A 24,007-nucleotide genomic window follows, 5' to 3' on the forward strand; every position below is an offset into this window, starting at 1 on the left:
GACCTGCGAAAGCTGCTGCGCTAAAAAAGTATGACGGGGCTCTATGGAGAAACCATGACACCCCCCTGACTAAAAGTTGTTTCAAACGAAAACGACTGGATGTCATTTAGCCAAATCAGCACGGCTGTGAGTGTGAGTCTTTCACCTTTTACATATCTAGCTTTGGCATGGATCGATTGTTTAGATCGCTAGCATGGCTAACAAATAAGATAAGATAAGATATTCCTTTATTGATCCCCTTGGGGAAATTCCAGTGACACACACATACAGCTCATCGTCTCATTAACAAGATCATATCACAATCATTAAATTTTTACAGTAACAACGGCACAACATAAATTCAAACAGACATGTACATTTGTTGACACATGTCGACTACAGAAAGCCTGACACCATATGCGATAGTACGCTGCCTCGTTGTTCTGACCAGGATTACGTTCCTTTCTGCTCCGGGGGTGATGCGCGCGCACACTGAGTCTGACGTATACAGCAAACAGGTCTATGGAGTAGAAAGAGAAAAAGAAAGCCACCCCCGATGCCTCTTTACCTCGTTTTCAAGACTTCGTTCATCTTCTGCTCCAGGTCCAGCCGTTTGGACCGCTCTCTCTCCAGCTCCTGCTTCAGCGTCTCCACGTTGGTCTCTTCTCGAAGTTTCCTCAGCTCCTCCTCTGCAACACAAATCAAACGGAGGGGTAGAGTTAAGAGTCGAAAGGGAAACAAGAGTATTTTGTCCTGGTTTCGATGCGTTACTCGAGGTGTTACTAGAGCGGGGCTTTCCCTAAATAACGGTATAGGGGCCGCAGCGCCACTATGACAGCACGCCAGCGGCGCCACCATGTGTTTACAGTACACCATGTGTAAAAATAAATAATTTTTTTTTTTTTTGCAGTGAAAGCTTAGGGCCAGCTTAGAAACAGACACATCATTGTCTAATACGCGATTGCTCTGTCAGCATCATCTTGTTTGAAATTCCTGGGAAAAGCCCTGTAGAGGTCTACTTTATTTGGGTATTTCCATGATGAGGAACTTACTTCATACTCTACAGGTGTACTTTATTTGGGTATTTCCATGTTAGGGAACTAGAGGTGTGCTGCACAAACAAATGGCGTTGTACTGTATTGTGCAATGACACAGCTTTCTACTTTCTACCAACTGTAGGAGGAAGTTATTAGAACTTGCATTAATATACCACCAGCCTCTGTAACATAATACATTTACTTAAAGGTGCTGTACGTGATATTTTAGTGAACCGTTTAGGTGTAGGAAGAGAATGTTTACGAGCACATGCCGCCCTAACCACACCGCAGTTGGCATCACGACGTGTCTGGTGTCACGAAAGATCAGATCAAACTGTCAAACTATCAATTTTGGTTAACCGTTCACGCCCCACTTTTGTGGAGTTCTCTCTCCTGATTGGATAAAGTGGGAACGGGATACCAGAACATTTATTTTCTGTTACCGACCAAACACTATATCAGTGATGGCTGCCAGAATGTAGAGCTACTTAATACTTGTAAAAAAAAAGTTTAAATAAAAATTCGAAAAAAAATAACAAAAAATAACAGCACCGTAGGCGGAATTTTATTTGGAGGATCTTTACTTTTAAGAGAGCGCTATTCTATTCGTTACTTAACAAAAAAATAAGGACGTGTGTTCTTTTTCCATCCACATGTGAAATCTACAATAGTGAAAAGTGTGATCGATCGTATGGTACTCCTCTTGCGTTGGGGTAATTTGTCGATGGCCCGAGGGAGAGTCGAACACGGGTCTCCCACGCCGTGGGGCGACAACATAGACCGCTGCACTAAGAGGTGAATTCACTCCTGGGTACCGTATCTATGTGTCTTTTTTTTTAACCCTGTTATGGGGAAGTGAGTTTAACTCGCAGCACGCTTACTGCCACAGTCACTTCACAACACACGCGTTTATCGTGACTGTGGATATACTCACGGACCTCCGTTACACTCACCTCCCTAAACTCACGCCACCTCAGGACATCCGGGTCATACGGCACACCAGTGTGACCGATCGTATGGTACTCCTCTTGCGTTGTGTAATTTGTCGATGCCCCAAGGGAGAGTCGAACACGTGTCTCCCACGCTGTGGGCGACGACATAGACCGCTGCACTAAGAGGTGAATTCACTCCTGGGTAGGGTTGGGCACCGAGAACCGGTTCTAATAGGAACCGGTTCCTAACTTCCGGTTCTGGAACCGGAAGTAACATATTTGCATTTCGATTCTTAATTTCGATTCTTAAAAAAGAATTATAATGATAATTTTTTGTACTTTGTTAAATAATACCCTAGTTACAGTACAGCAACCAAAGTAAACTGTATCAAGTCAACTGACAATGTGAATAGTATGGAAAAAAATTAAGATTTTTCAAAAATAAATAAAATCGCCTGCGAAATAAGCTGTGACCCGTTTTGACCTGCACCTCAAAGAATCGGAAGCGAGAATCGTTTAGAACAGGAATCGAAATGGAGAATCGGAACCGGAATCGTTCAAATCCAAACGATGCCCAACCCTACTCCTCCTGGGTATCGTATCTATGTGTCTTTTTTTTTTTTTTTTTTACCCCGTTATGGGGAAGTGAGTTTAACTCGCAGCCCGCTTACTGCCACAGTCACTTCTCAACACGCGCGTTTATCGCGACTGTGGATATATTACTCACGGACCTCCGTTACAAAAGCACCAAGAAAGCGGTTAGGTGGCCGAGCGGAGATTGCGTTCGTCACCAACCCCGGAGCTGTGAGCTGGATTCGCCTGTTCGAATCCAGCTCACAGCTCCGGGGTTGTCACCAGCTTGGCTGGCCGTTCACACTAATACAATTGGCTGTATTAGAGGGTGGGAGAAGCTGGCGGGGTGGGTCCGGGTCGTTGTAAACAGCGACTCCTACAGTTCGGTCGGGGCGCCTGCTAAGCGCGGATAGGACCTGAGGGGGATAGTGTGATCCTCCCACACGCTACGCCCTCTCAATGAGAATCCGCGCTGCCAGGTGAAAAGAAGCGGTTGATTGGCTGGACGTGTGTCGGAGGAAGCACGTGGTAGCCTCCACTCTCCCAGATGATCTGACTGTGGGGGGTAAGTGCGCAGCGACCAGGAAGGGATTGGGAATTGGCATACGACTAACATTGGGATGGGAGAAAATCGGAGGAAAATGGAGGGGAAAAAAGATAATAAAAAAAAAAAAAAAAAAAAACACCAAGAAGTCGTCACTTGGAGTCATCTTGGGCCGATCGCTTCAACAGCCATGAACCACACGTCACCGGAGAGGCCGATGTCAAGCAGCGATATACGTCAAACCGCTGTTTAAATCACAGTACAATAAGTTACTTGGTTTGAAGTGAATTACACCAGATATTCCACGGGGGGCCAAAGGGGGAAATAAAGTGCCATCTCGCAGCGTGAGTACGACATCCATCACAAGTCCTTCTATGATCGCGCCTAGGACTGGGCGATATGGAAAAAAATCATATCGCGATAACGATATGATAATGTTATCATATTTCTCGATATCGATAATTATCGAAATTGTTATAAGTATATAAAAAAAAAAAAATAATCTTTTTTTATAAACAGATGTATGTTTATTTTGCAGCAATTCTTTGTCGTTGCCGCCATCTTTAGTGTTACATCCCCTCACACTCCAGTTCTCAGGCTGCAGCTGGTTTAAAAGCCAAAGTAAACCGGCTTCTCTGCTGGCTGTGGCTCCAGGGGAGTTGAACAGTTCTGGCTCTGCTAGTTTATTTTCGATCTTTTGGCGCTTTTTTGGTTGACAAACCACCGCACATGTGCACCGTGACTCGTGACTGGAGTCTAGTTCTGCTAGCACACATAGCCTACTGTGTACAGACGGTTTCAAACTGTATTTTAAATTAGAAAGCAAACAAAATAAATGGACAAGAGAAAAATAAATCTCAATTTGGTCAGTATTGTCATTTGGACAAGCAAAGCCATTACTTTAAGTTGCAGGCAAGAAAGACAAGTCTGTCCACTGTCTCTGGTTTTAAAACTGCCCTGTTGCAGGTCACACAAAGAAAAAAAAAAAATTATTTTTCGATTTTTTTTATTAATTTTTTCGATATTCGATATCGATTATTAAAATATATCGCGATATTTATCGTTATCGTTATATCGCCCAGCCCTAATTAGTCCTGTACTAGTATTTACAGCCCGTGTCTGTGAGGACGTCTGTGTCGCCGCAGGGGCCCCTCTCTCTCTGAAGCCTCTCTTTAGTCGAGGACAGACCGGCGACACAATGGATGCCGTCATATCAAAAGGAAATCTAAAAAGGAAGCACTCGCTCAAAGGCAATAACCAAACGGACGTGAACCTCTCTGTCCTCCTTTCGCGCCAACGGCGGGAGGACGAGAATGAGAGGAAGGAAAATGGGAAGATAAAATTGACTCCATAAAAGCCCGTCTCGATTAGCACCTGTTAGCGTTCATTAAAAATGAATGGCCGGGTGTAGAAACACCTTGACCTGCTTCCTCCTCACTGTAATTTAACTGATGGATGAGATGAGGGGAGATAGATTAGATGAAGAGAATGAGAGAGAGGAGATGAAGAGGATTAGAGAGGAGAGGAAGAGGATTAGAGAGGAGATGAAGAGGATTAGAGAGGAGATGAACAGGTGAGATGAAGAGGATGAGAGAGAGAGGAGATGAAAAGGATGAGAGGAGGTGAAGAGGATTAGAGAGGAGATGAAGAGGATTAGAGGAGAGGAAGAGGATTAGAGAGGAGATGAACAGGTGAGATGAAGAGGATGAGAGATAGAGGAGATGAAAAGGATGAGAGAGAGGAGGTGAAGAGGATGGCATGAAGAGGAGGAGAGAGAGATGACGTGGATGAGAGATAGAGGAATGTGAAGAGGATGAGAGATAATAATGCTAGGATATCACAAAGTTAACACATTTAAAATACCATCACCGTCGCTGCTGAGGAGTGTGTAACAGTTTGTGAGAATAGCGCCACCATGAGGCCAAACAACGCACAACTGCACAGGGCTCCTCTTGCTATTATAAAATCTGGTGCAAATCAAATAGTTCACAGCTGACACATCACTTCCTGTTTATTTCACTACATAAGCAACGGCTACACTGTAATCAAACAGGTGCTTTAGAATCAAACAACAGATGTTGGCAGGCGAGCCATGCTGCGAGAATACTGGAAAAAAACGACTTGATAAATGTTGTGTAATCGACTGAACTTTTTAAAAGAGTGCCACGTCACAGTCGTTCTACAGACACGATGTGGGTCAGGGCAGCTGAGGAATCTTGATTGTGTGGAATGGGATTAGAGACTTTAAAACAGGCTCTCCTCAATGCCCTGCTATTTGGCAACATTTTCTTACTAAAAGCCCTCTTGATTCAAAATGCCAAGTCTCTGACTGTGACGCAAAAGGGCAAATTCTGGACAACTCTGTGGCTCCTGACACAGATGGCAAAACAGAAGAGTCGGGGAGGACTTAAGAGAGAGAGAGGGGGGGGGGGGGTTAGAGAGAGAGCGGGGCAGCGGGGTGTAGAGAGAGAGGGAGAGGGGGGGGGGGGTTAGATAAAGGTGAAATGATGAGGTGTAGTGAGGGGGAGAAACCAGACGGAGTGACATAAAGGTGAAATGATGAGGTGTAGTGAGGAGGAGAAACCAGACGGAGTGACATAAAGGTGAAATGATGAGGTGTAGTGAGGAGGAGAAACCAGACGGAGTGACATAAAGGTGAAATGACGAGGTGTAGTGAGGGGGAGAAACCAGACGGAGTGACATAAAGGTGAAATGACGAGGTGTAGTGAGGAGGAGAAACCAGACGGAGTAACATAAAGGTGAAATGACGAGGTGTAGTGAGGAGGAGAAACCAGACGGAGTGACATAAAGGTGAAATGACGAGGTGTAGTGAGGAGGAGAAACCAGACGGAGTGACATAAAGGTGAAATGACGAGGTGTAATGGGCGGCAACCGTGAGGCTACATTGATCCGTTGTGTCTGTCCCTCTACGTCTGTTTTTAATACATTCTCAACGAGGAGCAGCCATTCGTTGGACGTCATGGTCGACGCCGGGTCACCGTCTCCGCCAGATCTGTGTGCGTTTTCGACGGGACGGAAAGAGAGAGTTCCCGGAGAGAAGGTGAACTTCTGGAAATCGGCGGATAAGTTACCATCGGCAGAGCAGAGTTTTTTCAGCGAAGGTGTGATTACGTTCGGTTCGGTTTTAAAAATAAACCAACGACGACGACACAGTAATACCTTCCGTCAAACCTCTATCCGTCCGTCGACGGATCATGTAGCCACGGCCCGACCCTGAGGATGGAGAGAGCGGGGTGGACACGAACGGAGGAGGAGGAGGAGGAAGAGGAGAGCTGGTGAGAGAGCTGGTGTTGGCTTCAGTTTGCCCGCTCCACCAGGACACAGAGTCCAGCTCAAGGGCTTCGACACCCGGGGAGGTGTTTTTAAATACCCAGTGAGCCCCCCCCCCCCCCCCCCACCCCCTCCACCCTGCGCTACTTTCGACAAGTTTCAGGGAAAAAAAGAAGCTGCAGATAGCAGATGGCCGGCACCGAAGTGTCTAGGACACACGCATAATCAGCAGCTAATTAGTCAAGTATAGTTCAACTTTAGGACCCTGCACGTATGAGAAGATGAGTTCAATGAGAGAGAGAGAGAGAGAGAGAGAGAGAGAGAGAGAGAGAGAGAGAGAGAGAGAGAGAGAGAAAGAGAGAGAGAGAGAGAGAGAGAGAGAAAAACACTTTAAATTCATCGCTAATTTCTGCACGACCACCCTCAGGCAAAAACACTGCACCTCATTCCAAATCGGGTCGGCTACGTGTCCTTAACGTTGGGACTTTGTGAGGAAATTGCAGTTCTCTCTCTCTCGGCGAGGAGGATATATAGTAAAATAGGCTACATCGAGGAGGAACTAGAATAGATTGTCCAAGGCGAGACGGAGGAGGAGGAGGAGGGGGTGAACAAATGAAAAAAGATTCCCTCGCCTGACCTTGGAGGTGCCGGCCCGACTACTTTAGCCGGGGCTTGTTATGAGAGCTTTGTATTACGCATCCGCCACAAGGTGACTCGGGGCAACAAGAGCATCCCGGTCGATAATTCAATACAGGTATAGAGGGGGGGGGGGGGGGGGGGGCTCCTGTGATGGCAGCCGGCGACCCACTGTACCAACCTGGACCGGCTTAGCATCAATCTCACCCCGGCTACAAGATACATCACCAGCCGGGTCTTGTTGTGCTAAATGATGACGCTAAAACAACCGGCCCCGGGACCGCTAACACTCCTCAGAATCATCCTGTATTCGCCAAGTGCAGTGAAGGCAAAGGGAAATCTCACTCCGTTAACACGCATCGCACGATGAAGTCTCACGTTACAGAGACTAATGCACACACACGGTACGAGTGGTGCTGCACATCGGGACCTTGCGTCGGGTGCAGGTGGAGCAAGTGCAAGGACACAGTGTGGCTATAGGCTCAGGCTCCAGCAGTGTTGTAGTACTCGAGTGATTTTCAGTGGACTCGTGACTCGTGACTCGGACTCGAGCATTGACTGCATTCGGACTCGGAAGGTGCAGACGAGAACTCAGATATATATATATATTAATTGTTTTTTGTAATAGGCCCTAATCATTTGGCATAAGATATTGATGGCTAGTGCATTTGTTTGGCTATTGTGTCACAAAGTAAATAAACTCCCTTTGAAATGGTGACCGCTGTTTGACTGATTGATTGAAAACTTTATTAATAGATTGCAGAATGGGTACAATACAGTACGGCTCAATGCAAACAACTGCTAAGAGGATGCAGATCAGAAAAATACTTTCGTCTCGTTTACATCAGGGTCCTCCATTTTCAATTCATCAAGACATTTATGACATACAAATATACAGTACTGTGTGAGAAAAAGAGATCATAAAAAATATATACATCCGTAGGGGAAGAAACTGTACATTGGAGGGGGTTGGGTGGTGGGTTCTGGGGGGGGTTTGGACATTTACCGGGGCCAGTTTCTAATTGCAGCCACCCGTAGGTGCTCTTTGAGAGCGGTTTTGTGTCATTTATGTTTAATGTAGACCTTATATAGTCATAATTTTTTATTTGTATGTCAGCTCTTTTGACTGCCAGAGTGGAGTGGACTCAACCTCGATGACTTGGACTCGGACTCGGGTAATGGCCTGGGGACTCGACTCGGACTCGACTCTGGCTCTTCTTTGGTGACTTGGACTCGAGATTTTGTGACTCGACTACAACACTGGGCTCCAGTAGGATTCAAATGGTAAATGGACTGCATTTATATAGCAGCTTTTATCCCAAACGCTTTACAACGTAACGTATGCCTCATGATGAATTGAAAATGGGGGACCCTGATGTAAACAAGACGAAAGTCTTTCTCTGGTCTGCATCCTCTTAACAACTGTGTGCATTGAGCCGTACTGTACTGTACCCATTCTGCAATCTGTTAATTAAAGTTTTCAATCAATCAATCAATTCAATCAATTCAATGACTCACATTCACCCATTCACTCACACACCGACGGTGGAGGCGAGACCATGCAAGGTGCCAACCTGCTCATCGGGGGTTAAGTGTCTTGCCAGAGGAGGAGACGGAATCGAACCGGGAACGACCGCTCTACCTCCCGAGCCACTATCGCCCCGGGAACCTATTTAAACGTCACTACAGTATTCACCAGACGACATGAGAAGGTGATCTTGGCACGATCTACAGAGGCAAACGGACACTTGCCTTAATTAACCTTCAGATGAACAAATGCAGAGTCGTGACTGAGGGACTCTTGAAGAGACGTGCAGGGGGCGTGTCCATTATCCACTTGGTCTCCCGGACAACGGGGCATCTGTTGTCATCATCACACGCCGACCTCGGTTGGAAAATGTCCCACCGTGGCGACAGACAACCTGTGACACTCCTGGCTGAATGTTAGCAGGCTATAAATATTCACAAAGGGCCCCCGGGTACCAGAGTCACCCCCTGACTCCAATAAATAATAAGGGAACCAGCAAATAGTTGCAAAAGCATCTGCTTCCTTTTATAAAAAAAATAATAATTTAAGCCATGATTTCATCGTCACACTTTTTTTTCTTTTATCACCATGGTGCCCTCACCGGTCCTGGCTTGATGGATTACCGCTATTGTAAAGCACATCAAATGACTAGAAATGGTCATAATTATGGTTTGAGAGACATTTTATGACTATAAATACTAAAAAAATTTAATGGGAGAGGGATTAGATCATTTCCATTTACCATTCCTCCTTGAAACCCCTTGAAAGACCAATAACATTAATGTCTAGTTGAAAATAAATGTACCACTCTGGAGGAAAGCCAAAAGATCTCTCCATTTTAATGGTGCTTTTTGACTTCTCGTCAAACGAGGCATTGCGGATCAGATATGAATTAAGATCCAGCAATTGCATATCCTATTTCTCGCCTAAATTCTTGTCGGAAATATATCTTAGTGGACCGGTTAGGTGGAAAAGGAGAACTTTTCAGAACGTCTTTGCTGCCCTGTATCGGAGGCCTGGTGGTACTGAATCCTAACTCTGCCATTGTAAAGAAGATATTTGGGCCGATCCATAGATGTATGACTTGGCCATAATAAGGTCATTTATAGGCGTGGTATTCTATATTCATATTTCATATTCAATGTGTCTGGATTGGCAAAATGCAGTACTGTATCTACAAAAAAAACTGTAAATCATCTGCCCTTTGTTAATTTGCTTAGATCTTTAGTACACCTGATCTCAAGAAGGTGCTGAATGAGCTCAGTGGCGTTCTCCACTTTGTCATTGTTAGCATGGTGTTATTCACCATCAGAGAAGAAAAAAATTATTATAATAATCATTTATATTCTCCTTTGGTTCATTACAATTTACTCAAGCCTAGTAACAGATGCAATATTTCTGACACTGGGAATACATTCCCTGATGTCCATAGATGTCCCTAGATACACCAAGAACATGCAAATGGACCTTGTAGAAGTGGAGCCATCTTCCATTTACGTGGGTATGTACTTTTAGGCAGGTTTTCTGAAAATATGGCTAGGGCTCAAGAGGTTAACACATATTAACAAAAAATATCACGTACGGTACCTTTAAGGAGATTAGATGACAGAAAAAAAGATTTTATGAAAAAGAATCGGCCACGTGCTTCTCCGAAAAAAACGAAATTCTTTACGAGTTGTCCACCTGTTCCGCTGTGAGGCTGTTCATAGCAACAGACACTGCGGGAGGTCCGACAAGTAGCCTATAGTTCATAATATACACGGCAGGATGGAGTGACGCACGCGAGGCAGGAAATGCGCCCTCAGTCACCGCGCATCCATCTCCTCAGACACCTCCTTTTGTTTCCTGCAGGTTGCTAGGTGATGAGACCCACATCCTGAGCCATGTGTCACTCGCACCCACATGCACGCACACACACACACACACACACACACACACACACACACACACACACACACACACACACACACACACACACACACACACACACACACACACACACACACACACACACACACACACACACACACACACACACACACACACACACACACACACACACACACAGACACACACACACACACACACACACACACACACACACACACACACAAACACAAGTGGAATCAAATGCAGCGTCTAAAAAATAACAACTTTTAGAACAGTTTCTACTAGGGACGCATCGATATGTTGCGTCTTATCAGACATACCCGTCTTCAGATGATCGAGATGACCGTGAGTGCAGAGGGCTACACAGTACAAACACCGTAACAAATAAAGGTAAACAACCATGTCAATTAAAACGGAGACATTAACTGAAAGGTATTTGTTTACAGTCCTGGTTGGTGTCATTAACCCTTTCACTGCCGCACTGCCAAACGGTTAACCCTTTCACTGCCACACTACAGAAGGTTAACCCTTTACTATCACACTACCGACGGTTCACCCCCTGCTACTCTTCCCCCACTAATATGCAATAAGTACAAATATTCCTCTATTCACAAAGTGCAATAGATCCATACCTATCATATTGATATCCGGACTGATGGCTACTTTTCTTTAGCTGTGTTACTGTGAACCTTTGTTACAGTAACTGTGTACAGTGTGATTTATTGTGTAGCATATTCTTTTTCTTTTTTTTATCTACTTTTTCTCCCATTTTTCTATTTTTCTCCCATCCCAATTTCGTATTGTCCAATTCTACCCTCCCCTGTCTCGAACGCTGTTAGGCCATGCCTCCCACTGGTCGGCTGCAGTGAGGACCAAGCCTTGCATCACGAGGAGGCAGCCGTCGCATCTTTTCACCTGCACAGCGCGATCTCTCAGTGGCGAGGAGTAACACGTGGGAGGCTCACGCTGCCCCCGTCACTTCCTGATTCTGCTGCGTAGGCGCACCAACCGACCTGTAGGAGTCGCTGTCCACAACGTCCGATCCCCACCCACCAGCTTCCCACCCCTAACACTGCCAATTGTGTTAGTATGAACGACCAGCCAAGCTGGTAGCAATGCCGAGCGCTGGGCTCGAACCCAGCATCTACTGCATTAGTGGCGAGCGCCTTGCCCACTGCGCCACTTAGCCGCCCTATTGTGTAGCATCTTAAGTTTGTTATTTTGATTTACTGTGATGCACCTTAAGTTTGTTATTTTGATAACTATGTACTTGTGTGATTTACTGTGTAGCACCTTAAGTTTGAGTTCTTAATCTCGTTGTACAATAACGACTATTCTATTCTGTTGGTCATTCACTTGGCACTTCACTTCACTAGGGCACAAAGATTGCATTTCTAATATTTCCCAAATATCGGCTGTGTAATAAAAAAAAATTAATCCGACTGATACCGATAAAGCTTTTTAAAGCCCATATCAGCAGATATCAATTGTCCTTTATTTCTACACGGTTACGGTGCGATGCGGTCATGAAATCCTCGTTCCAGTAACAAAAACATCTGAAATCCGCTACGTTTTTTTTGTGTGAATCAGGATTTGAGGAGCCAGGCTTCGGTGGTGTGCAGATTCATCAAGGCGTCGATAGTCGGCAAATGTAGTTCTTTCCACGGTGTTGGAATACATACCGTCGGGGCAATCTAACAAGAATTAACACATTTACAAGTCGTATTACATTTTGCAAATAAGGAAACAGGATAGAGAAACATTTCAAAGCACTCAAAATTCTATTTTGACCTATTTCATGAAACGCACGACGTTTGCAGCGATTCTGACGAATCTCCCCTTGGCGCCGTATGGCGGGTTTAGACCATGCCGGGTCACATATATGATTTATCCGGCTCCACTCTTGGGGAGTAACTAACCACAGTTATTTTGCGCTCTGAGCCTCCGATTCTAAACCCAGAGACATCGCATCAGAGCCCCAGAGGAAGAGCCTCAGTAGAAGCACCTGGGGTAGCTTTGGGACATACCGTGTGTGTGAGTGATTGCTTTTTTCTGAATGGCTGACGTGTGCGGCACACTGTGGGTATGTATGCCAGCCTTCGGAGTGACGCGGTATGGGAGCGTGAGGCCTCGTCCGCGTGCCCCAGTTACTTATGTAAGCAGCGCGCATAACATTTGCATAGAAGAGAGGCCTTCGTTTGACCAAGCGCGGCCTCGCAAGCACATATTGCCCTCATCACACGCATCGCTTCCCCAAAGCCTGTGGCCATGATTGGCATGAGTGGGACAGGCAGCCCTATTCAACTTGGCTCAGAGCAGGGTGCTATGACAGAGTTCATCAAAGAGAGAGAGAGGGGGGGGGGGAGAAGGAGAGGGAGAGATAGAGAGAAGGGCAGCAGAGGCTTGTGTAGAGAGTAGAGACATAATAAATAAATTAAAAGAATTGCATATGAACTATGCCATGGCTATTTTTACACATACTATGTTGGCTTCTTTTGCTCTAGTCCTGTATATCATCCGTTTGCTATCTGCATTCATGCCCACGCTCGTGACCGTGAGAGAAAAGGTATAGGGCTTTACTGCCGACTGGAATTAGATGCCAACTGCTGTCATTAACAATTTAGCGCTAGTAGCAAGCTAGCTGAACGACGACGGGGCTAAAATATCCATGTCCGTTTAATCAATCCAAAAGGGTCGCTCACACAGCCGATGACATTTAGCTTCAGCAATCGACCTTTTTTTCGAGACGGCCAATCAAACGAACACAGTGTATTCCTCTCAGGACACCGTCGTACTAGTAGTAGCATCCCGACGATTAGATGCCAACTGCTGTCATTAACAATTGCATAGAGGCCTTCGTTTGACCTGGCGCTGTGCTCAGGAGCCCATAAGGTAATCTCTGTACATCATATATATATATATCTCGTTCGGACAATGTTGTCTTTCTCCCGGTGCCTCTCTCTTTCCTCTTCATTAGGAATGCATATTATGTATCCGTTTGTCTGCGTGTTAAAAGGTCAAGCCGCTTCGCCGCCGTGCGACATGTGGCTCATGGTATCTGATTTTTCATACCGCCCTGTTTTTAAGGCTTGCCTCGCGATGAAATATTCAAGCGTGGTAATTGGTTTACTGCGGTGGTTAAAACGGCTGACTGGCGCCGAGTAATGGTACCTTTATCACATCGTTTCCTTTATCACACTGAGCCCCGTTTAGGTACTGTAGCATTTTTGTTTGTGAAATATTTCTATTGTGGGGATTGCATCGCATGTATGTGTGTTTTTATATTGTATGTTTTTATACTGTATTTTTTATTTCATTTCAACCTTTATTTAAAATCGTAAGAATCTGAGGTTTCCCTCATTTACAGAAACGACGATTGTACAGTACATAATAAAAACAATATTCACAGAAATTTAAACACCAGAGTAAAACAAATTAAAAACGTTTAAAAATTATTTTAAAATATCAACTAAAACAGTTACAGGTAGTCACACAATGGTCTGAAATCATACATTTAAACATTCCAAGGGAAGGGAGAACCTCCAATTTAAGCGTGAGTTGAAGGACATTCCATGAGTTAGAGGCATCAAAGGAAAAGGCTGACTTCCCTAGCTCAGAACAAATCTGAGGAACCCTAAAAACCATCCAGTCATTCGATCGAGTTGAATAGGTTCCAATATTCCAATTATGTACTGTATGTTTGGCACCAAGACAAATCCCAATCAACCATGTGTTGAAATGGCAATAAAGTTTTCTATCTATCTATCTGTACGCGACCTAGGCCGGCGCTTCTCAGCGCAGGGTCCTTGAGAGAGCTCCAGGGGGCTCCCCTGACAGACATGGGGGAATAGTTTCATTTCACTATTTCATTCACTAAAAGTTAATGAGTGAACGTGTGAAGATTGACTCTCTCCACTGATATCTCCCCACAGTATACAGTATATGGGGCGGCTATGGCGTGGGGCGGCTATGGCTCAGGGGTAGAGCAGGGCGTCCAATGATCGAAGGGTTGGTGGTTCGAATCCCGCTCAAGCCCATGTCCATCCCATTGCCGTTGTGTCCTTGGGCAAGACACTTAACCTACTTGCCTCGTATGAATGTGTATGCATGTGAATGAATGTTGGTGGTGGTCGGAGGGGCCGTAGGCGATGATTATTCGCCACGCTTCCGTGAGTCTGCCTCAGGGCAGCTCTGGCTGCAATTGTAGCTTACCACCACCGGTATGACTGTGTATGAACGAATAATGGACTCTGTGAAGCGCTCTGAGTCAGAGAAGAGCGCTATATAAATCCAATCCATTATTATTATTATTATTATTATTATTATATGGAATTATGGACGTAATCATATCCAACAACCAAAACATCTTTAGATGGAGGGGATCCCGAGACAACATATTTGACACACAAAAATAACCACTAATCTAGGCGATTCCATTATCATAAGTAGGTCAGAGGTCTAATACGTGAATTCAAGCAATAGAGAGAGAGAGAGAGATATTGAGAAAGAGGGCAGGAGAGTAAGAGAGTGGGAAAGAGAGAGAGCTTTGAGGTGCAACTTGAAAATAACAAACTCATAACGACCAAATGAAAAGGGATATGGGCCCTGTGTGAGAGTGAAGCAAGAGTGAAGACCAGAATTGGTAAAGAATGGAAACCAAATGGAGTTGGTAAAGAATGAAATACAAATGGAGTTAGTAAAGAATGGAAACCAAATGGAGTTAGTATAAAATGGAAACCAAATGGAGTTAGTAAAGAATGGAAACCAAATGGAGTTGGTAAAGAATGAAATACAAATGGAGTTAGTAAAGAATGGAAACCAAATGGAGTTAGTAAAGAATGGAAACCAAATGGAGTTAGTATAAAATGGAAACCAAATGGAGTTAGTAAAGAATGGAAACCAAATGGAGTTGGTAAAGAATGAAATACAAATGGAGTTAGTAAAGAATGTAAACCAAATGGAGTTAGTATAAAATGGAAACCAAATGGAGTTAGTAAAGAATGGAAACCAAATGGAGTTGGTAAAGAATGAAATACAAATGGAGTTAGTAAAGAATGGAAACCAAATGGAGTTAGTAAAGAATGGAAACCAAATGGAGTTGGTAAAGAATGAAATACAAATGGAGTTAGTAAAGAATAGTAACCAAATGGAGTTAGTAAAGAATGGAAACCAAATGGAGTTAGTAAAGAATGAAATACAAATAGAGTTGGTAAAGAATGGAAACCAAATGGAGTTAGTATAAAATGAAATACAAATGGAGTTGGTAAATAATGAAATACAAATGGAGTTGGTAAATAATGAAATACAAAATGGAGTTGGTAAAGAATGAAAACCAGAGTTGTTAAAGCATGGAACACCAAACGGACTCTGAAGTAACCAGGAGCCACTGTGACCATGTCTACCGACGCCGGTCACTGAGGCCGTTTGGCTTCCGTCTAAGAGCAGTGGAGCCGGTCAACACGCGCAGTGACGTAAGGCTGGGAAGATTCCTAGACGGTCGCTGTGAAACCTCACCCATGTCATACCGCGATGTCAAGGCATGTGACTCATCCTCATTTAGCCTTGGAGGAAAGAAGCGGGTCAAAATAACAACCTGAACGGACACCAACCCCTCTGGTAGCTGTAGTTGGTTTAAGTGGAACAGAGGGGGACTGAATAGTCAATATTTACAGACATCACAATGTTTTTTTTTCTTCTATCTTATGTTCGAAAACCCCGGCGACAAAACGACGATAGGAATGTATACAGACCAGCGTGACAGATGCCGCTACTTGACAAATGTCAAAAATGATTAATTCTAAAAATATCACATCCTCCAGTGATGTCGATATACACATGCATTATGCCGACAGTGTGTTTCAAATGCCCTTTGGAAAAGCCATTTATCGCTCTAAATAAGAAGATTAGAAATACAAACAAAACGACATTAACACATTCCCTGCCACGCTTCTATCCATCAATGTATGATCACTGCCACCAGTCTAAGCCTATGGAGATGTTCACCTTCTTTGCAGGGCTATAACTTTTTTTAATTGTATTGCTAAATTGACATTACTATGGCCCATTCAACATCGATTATCTATCGTTCAGGATGTAGGAACGTTATACTTTTTCATTCATAGATTCATACGAAAATACCGTCTAGAATATAAGTATGTTTTTATCGTTTTCTGCAGTAATTCCTACAACGCTAGTTATAGGCCTAAACGCATAATATAGATTATCGATTGCAGTTTATTCGCGATACACGCTATATTAAAAAATCCAACTGAATACGATCCTAAACGTTATGACTCATGCGTGGATGGGGGGAGGTCGTTTATTATTCTGTGATCGTCAGTAAATGCTTTATGTAGTATGGGTGATATATTGATCAGAGCGGTTTGCATTGAAACGAATAAACAATCAAGCTGAAAGTAACGTTACTGTCCTCTTACCGTTCGCCGATGAGACTGGAGGAAAAAGATCTCACTTATTTGACGTCGATCGACTAGATCCATTTCCGGTTTGTATGGCGCAATTAACGCCCAAATCATATCGATTATTGAGTTATGGCAGCGATCCATATACACGGATGTGTGTCTAGAGTCCCGCAACAATATGTGACTGCCGGACGGATTTCCCAGATGCACAGAGATCACCAGATCCATTTCCGGTTGTAACTTGCCCGATCATCCACCAGGCGGCGGTATTGAAGTGTTGCATGGTTGTGCAGAGTCCCACTGTCTCAGCAGAGACTGGGTGGCGGAATTATGAATACCATGGCGAAAAAATTAAATATGATCTCAATAACGTTGTATGCCGTGGCTTGGCAGAATTCGCATGACCAGCAAACCCGTCGTACAACGTTATTGGCGGTCAATGTGTTAAACAGCATTTGAAAACACATCTCTTTAACTTGGCTTTTAACTGTATATTTAGTAACTCAATCATTTTATAAAACAATGTCTTCTTTCTATTTATTTCATTGCTTGTGATATGCAATTTGTCTACCGAGTGCTGCTTATTATTAATTTGTACATTATTACATTTTTTGTTGTGTCAAAGCAATCTGGGCTGCTTTCTATTGCATGAAAAGTGCTCTATAAATAAAGTTTATTATTATTATATTTATTCTTATGCACACATACGACTGGGGAGCGGGACTACAAAAAGAAAATGACGTGCGTGACATCTTTGTTGACGCGTTACACGGAGAACACGTGTGTGTGTGTGTGCCTCTCATCTCTCCATCTCTCTCTCTCCGTCTCTATCTCTCCATCTCTCTCTTTCAATCTAGCCCTCTGTCCCGATGCAGCGGAGCAGAAGGGGCCTCACCCCGGCCGGCCTCGTCAATACCTGGCCGTCTCCTGAGACTAGAGCACACACGGCCTTTATGTAACATACGGCTATTAATAACCTCTGCTGTTATGCACAGCGGTACCAGTAGATCAAGGTCCCCGTCTGACTGGTCCGGGTCCCGCTGGGCGCGGCAGACAACGCAGTTGCACTGTGCGACGTGCAACGCATGTGGAGACACACACACAGGCTCACAGGCGCGCACACACACGTCACACACACACACACACACACACACACACATGGATTTCATACAAAAAGGATCTGGAGGGAAAAAGGTGGGGTCTAGCCACACACATACATGTACCATGTACAGTATGGTACAAGATGAATGTGTGCAAACACACAAACACGCATACATATACACACAAACATACATACCGGTACATACATATACACATACACACGCACACGTTTAGACATGGATTTCATACAAAACGAATCTGGAGGGAAAAAGGTGGGGTCTAGCCACATACTATGTACAGTATGGTACATGAATGTGCGCAAACACACAAACACACACACACACACACACACACACACACACACACACACACACACACACACACACACACACACAAATGAATAAATCTAAGCAGCTCCTGTGGAGCTCCTCCTGGGTTCCCTGCATGATTCATTACAGTGGAACTCTGAGGAGAGACTGACGCCTGCCTTTCATTTACACATCAAGAGGTCCAGGAATTAGTCCCCGAGAGAAAGAAGAAGAAAAAAATATTACTGTCTTCCTTTGAGGCGCTGCAGAGACAGACTCGCAGACAGCGGAGAATCAGAGTGTGACACGGTTGTTAAACACACTTCGGTTAAAAAGGAAGGATGAGCTGAATTATCCACTTGTAAACACGGCGATGAGAGTATATATGCCTTTAACTGTGTTTTGAGAACTGCTTCAGTGATAATGTTCATAGGTTTCATCCTCTGCGTTTTGACCCATCCTATTTAGGAGAGGTGGCAGCCGAATACTAACCCTCTTACTGTCCTCTGTCACGCACTCTTCCTAATAATACTAACATACGCGCTCGACACTGTAGCACTCAAGCCTGAACACTTTGATGAACATTGTTACTCAGCTGATAAGAGTTGTACCCTTGCGGCTGACTTGTCGTACAAAACCGTGTAAGTTGCTTTGGATAAAAGCATCAGCTAAATGACTAAATGTAAAATGTAAATGGTAGCCACAGGTCCCCGGGGACAGACTCCAGTAATGTAATGCCGGTCCCTTGGTCAAGGGCGACGGTAGGATATACTGTACCTAGCATAGCAGGCATGTCTTTTTTATGGGGTGTGGGAAACCCGAGTACCCGGAGGAAACCCGTGTAAACACGGGGAGAAGCATGCAGACTCCACACACAAGTAGTGAGGCAACAGCTCTAAGTACCACTGTGTGACGACCCCCACTCTACCTGCTAATGGGTGAGTCTGCTGACTCTCAGGGAGCATGGTGGTGGAGTAGGAGGCTCGTTAGCCCAATTAGTCTCACCTGGGCAGTGAGAGAGCACATGCACATGCATTTATGTTTCCCTGTCTCCCTCTGTCTGCTTTTCCATCTACCAGGAACAGGTTAACCTCTACCCGTTTGATACCATATTGGAATACTAATAATAATAATGGATTGGATTTATATAGCGCTCTTCTCTGACTGACTGTTGCTCTGACTCAGAGCGCTTCACAGAGTCCATTATTCGTTCATACACAGTCATACCGGTGGTGGTAAGCTACAATTGCAGCCAGAGCTGCCCTGAGGCAGACTCACGGAAGCGTGGTGAATAATCAACGCCTACGGCCCCTCCGACCACCACCAACATTCATTCACATGCATACACATTCATACGAGGCAAGTAGGTTAAGTGTCTTGCCCAAGGACACAACGGCAATGGGATGGACATGGGCTTGAGCGGGATTCGAACCACCAACCCTTCGATCATTGGACTCCCCGCTCTACCCCTGAGCCACGCCGCCCCACACTACTACTACTTGCACCACACGCACCACACTTCACGTTTCACTCACCCACATGACTGCTTTCATTACTGATCCTTATACATACATATTCTTTGTTTATTTAAATCTTTTGTTTGTTGCACTCATTTAGTTATTTAATTTTCTTATGTTATGCCTATGCTTGTCAGAATTGTTTTATGTGTAGTGCGTTCACCTCTATGTTGCTATGTTTTACTTCTGTGAAGCACTTTGTGATTTGATCTGTGAAAGGTGCTATACAAATAAAGTTTACTTACTTACTTGTTTAGATGAGTCTAAATAAATTATATTTTTTATAAATTGCTTTTTTCACGTGTGGACTCCCTATTTGTCACAATTGACCCGTTTGTGACAACTGCACCGGCCCTAATGGTAAATGGACTGCATTTAAGATAAGATACAAATATTCCTTAATTGATCCCCTTGGGGAGATTCAGGAGGCATAGCAGCATGGGGGAGGGGGGGGGGGTTACAGGTATGGGCATGGTAATAGTAGAAGATATAAATACAAGCAATACAATTATAGTACAGTAGGAAAGTAAAAGAAATAGGCAGTGTAAACAATATAATTAACTCTATACGCATATCAAATATGCAGATGAGGGTCTGTATGCCCCATTAGTTACATTAATTAGTTACATACATTACAATAAATATGGACAATAACACTTAAAATCTGAATATATACTATATTGATTGATTGATATTTAAAATTGTTGTCTTACATACAGATGTATGCCCAGCCCATATGGGCTTACAAGACACAAAAACAATAAGTGATCATATAGACCAAGATGGCCACAAAAAGAAAACAAACTAAAACAAAATAACAATCTGTAAACAATGGGAATTCATATCAAATTATATAGGATATAGGGGTGGGGGGAAAAATGGATACGTAGTAGTATCGCGATACTTTGCGTGGCGATACTGTATCGATACAGGGACGCCAAGTGCACAGTATGTGCATTCAGTTAAGTTGTAATATGCCTGTAATACAAACAGTTCAGTTTGTCAGGTACATGCAACACAGATTACAGTATTTACATCTGTCTGCTTGAGAAAATACCATGTTCTGCAATAAAAATTATTGAAGTGAGATGAACAGACTGAACTTTATTTTATTAGATAAAACATGTTGACAAAGTTTTACTTTGAAGTTGAAAAAAGGTAATAAATTAAATTTGATCCAAAAAAATTAAAAGAATAATTCCACAATACTCAGCGTATCGCAATATATTTAGTATCGCGATACTATCGTATCGTGACGCAAGTATCGCGATAGTATCGTATCGTGAGGTCTCTGGCGATTCCCACCCCTAATAGGATATAATGTGTTTTGTCTATAAGTAAGTAACGTATACAGTATACACAGGTGCAGTATACATAAGGTGCCCTAACTGGCATGATATACATCATACATTATACGTTGTAGTCCGTGCAGTTTAGGTGGTAAGAGTCAGACACACGTAGTGATCAGACATTCCTAGTAGTTCTCGAGTATATGGTGCTTGTATTCACAGAGCTTTCCTTATGCCTCATTCACCCATTCACTCACACATTCACTCACACATTCATTTACATTTTTGCATTTACATTTAGTCATTTAGCGGACGCTTTTATCCAAAGCGACTTACAAGTTCTGTACGACAAGTCATCAGGAAGGGCACAACTCTATCAGCTGAGTAACAATGTTCATCAAAGTGTTGAGTGCTACAGTGTAGGTTAGTTTATTAGGACAAGTGCATGACAGTAAGGTTAGTTAGGGTTACATTTTTTTTTTTTTACTCACACATTCACTCACACATTCACCCATTCAGTCACACATTCACTCACACATTCACAGACACATTCACTCACATTCACTCACCCATTCACACACCTACGGAGGAGGCAACCGTGCAAGGTAGCAAGCAACCTGCTCATCAGGAGCAGTTAGGACTTAGGGGTTAAGTGTCTTGCTCAAGGACACTTCCAACAAGCTGCAGGGAGGAGCCGGAATTTAACCCGGAAACCTTCAGATGACCAAGAAGACCACTCCTCTACCTACTGAGCCACCGTCGTCCCCATCGCATATTTATTATGGGATCAATCATCACTCATGACAGTCACGGCGTCTAGTCCGATGTGAGAGCGCCATATGGAATATGTGCCCAGCGGCTGGATCGATGGGTCGTGTGACAGATCAAGAGGAATGTGCCAACGAACACGTGACCGTGTGCGGGTAAGAAGTGGTGTTGATGTTGGTGTGTTGAACTTGTGTAAATCCGCGGTGCACATGACTGAGTATTAGCGCGCCACGTGCCACAAGCAGAAGACTGTATTGAAAAAGTAATATAAGCCAAAGCCACAGCCTCCCACATCCAGCCCCGGCTGATGACACTGAAACACTAGACCCACAGGGAGATTAACGGAGGCCCACGGTGCAATCTATGAAACAAGGTTCTGAGAACCGGCATGTATAAAAAAAAAATTTAAAAAAAACTCATCTCAAACTCACGAGTGAGGAGAACGCTATATCTAGACTCATTACGCGTGTGAGTGATTTGAACTCTCAAACAGATAGAAATATATTCAAAGAAATACAGTTGTTTTACTTTGTGCCAACGGTTTCAAGGTTAAAAGAGTTCAAGAGACTGAAATTCATTCAGGGGTAGGATTTGTTCCTGATCAACCAATCACATAGCCAGATTATGAGTATGTCATTTTCAGTTCTCAGGTCAATGTCGTCTCTTAGCTCAGCTGAGAAATCATCCTATTTTTTAATAAAAAGCTGTTCTGAGCAGCTTTATGAATGGCTTCGGCGGCCAGCATTCGGGTTTACCCAGATCTACAAAGACCCATTTCTGAACGGATAAAAAAAAAATATATTGGACCTGTACTACATAAGACTTCAGGGGGGGGGGGTATTGAAACCACTACAGAAAAATGTGAGTACACAAGTTCAAGTTCAACTCAAGTTCAGACCTCTGTTAATCTTCTATTTCATTAGCACTAAAAGTGATTTTTTTGCATTAGTAACTTCCTTCAGAATGTTATCTTTCAAAAGAGACCAGGTTCATGCATGTGCTATATATTGGGGGGGATATATCATATTTTTCATATAATCAAAAAGTGGTGGAGCAAGATCATACCTTTGCTCCCCCAAGTTCAATAGTGGGAGAGCAGAGATGCTCCGAATGCTCTTATGGCCAGGCGTCTATGATTCACTGATACAAAGTAAAATAGTGCAGTGCAATAAAATAGTTAGTAAAATAGAATAAAATAATGCAATAGTGCATTGCAATAAAATAGTTATCGTATTTTTTCGGGAGGCCGGTAAGGAGTGCATTACAGTAGTCGAGTTGGCTTGAGATAAAGGCATGGATCTGGTTTTCAGCGTCCTTTTGATTTATAAATGGCCGTACTTTAGCTATGTTTCTAAGGTCGAAGAATTAAGTTTTTGTCAACTTGTTGATTGTGATTTAAAGCTTAGGTCTGAGTCTACCATAACACCAAGACTTAACTCACTCAAATACAGTTAGCAGCTGGATAGACCACAGATGGAAATTAGCCTTTTTTTTTATATAAATAGATTCAGGGCTTTTCAGAATACATTCGGGGCTTGAGCCCAAGTAGCCACCCCCTAGCCCCGCCCCTGGCTATAAGTATAAAGTATAAAGCGTTGCAGAAAAAGTATGCAGTCCTCAAGTTAAAGTAAAAAAAAGAATTCCACTTTTTTGGGGTGCCTGTTAAAAGGTAGAACCTGTAATGTCATCAAACAGCGACCTCTAGGCACAAGATGACAACATGGTACTACGGCACGCTTTGTTTACAGTTTTTGTTTTCGTCTGATAGGATTTCAGTGGGTACAGGAGCAGTGGTTCCCAAAATAAATGGGTGCCATGGCAACCTGGTGTGCCGTGATAACTACCCAGTGAACCACTTCATCATCAGCCCTGAGATGCAGAGCCAAGTACACCTTCAAACTAAATCTTCAAATGTCTTCCAACGAAATAATCTACAAACTAAATTATTTGATGATCATTCAATCGATCAAATTAATATGCAATCATTTCCGTTAATGAATAATAAGTACAATCAATAGGCTACTGTCCATCCAGTATCTTTAGAAAGCAAAAGATCTATATGCTGACTAGATGGCCGAAACAAACAAAGACAAGACAAGTCAATATCGCAACATCTCCATTAATGAGAGTTACAACCTCCCTCCTCTTTACCGTACCTTTCTAGAATCACTCTGTTGTATTAATGAGAGTTA

The 24,007-nt window shown here is 43.6% G+C and overlaps 1 protein-coding gene across 1 annotated transcript in view; it reads right to left on the reverse strand.

The window, feature by feature from the left end:
- The window catches only part of LOC311245045 (GRAM domain-containing protein 4-like), a 130,863-nt gene that overhangs the window by 55,457 nt on the left and 51,399 nt on the right, over positions 1–24,007 (reverse strand). Inside the window, exon 4 of the mRNA XM_084334806.1 lies at positions 548–668. Within this exon, the coding sequence (XP_084190932.1) occupies positions 548–668 (121 nt within the window). The remainder of the gene's footprint in view (positions 1–547; positions 669–24,007) is intronic.

Source organism: Notolepis coatsorum, assembly GCF_963971535.1.
Source record: "Notolepis coatsorum genome assembly, chromosome: 18".
Lineage (NCBI taxonomy): Eukaryota > Metazoa > Chordata > Actinopteri > Aulopiformes > Paralepididae > Notolepis > Notolepis coatsorum.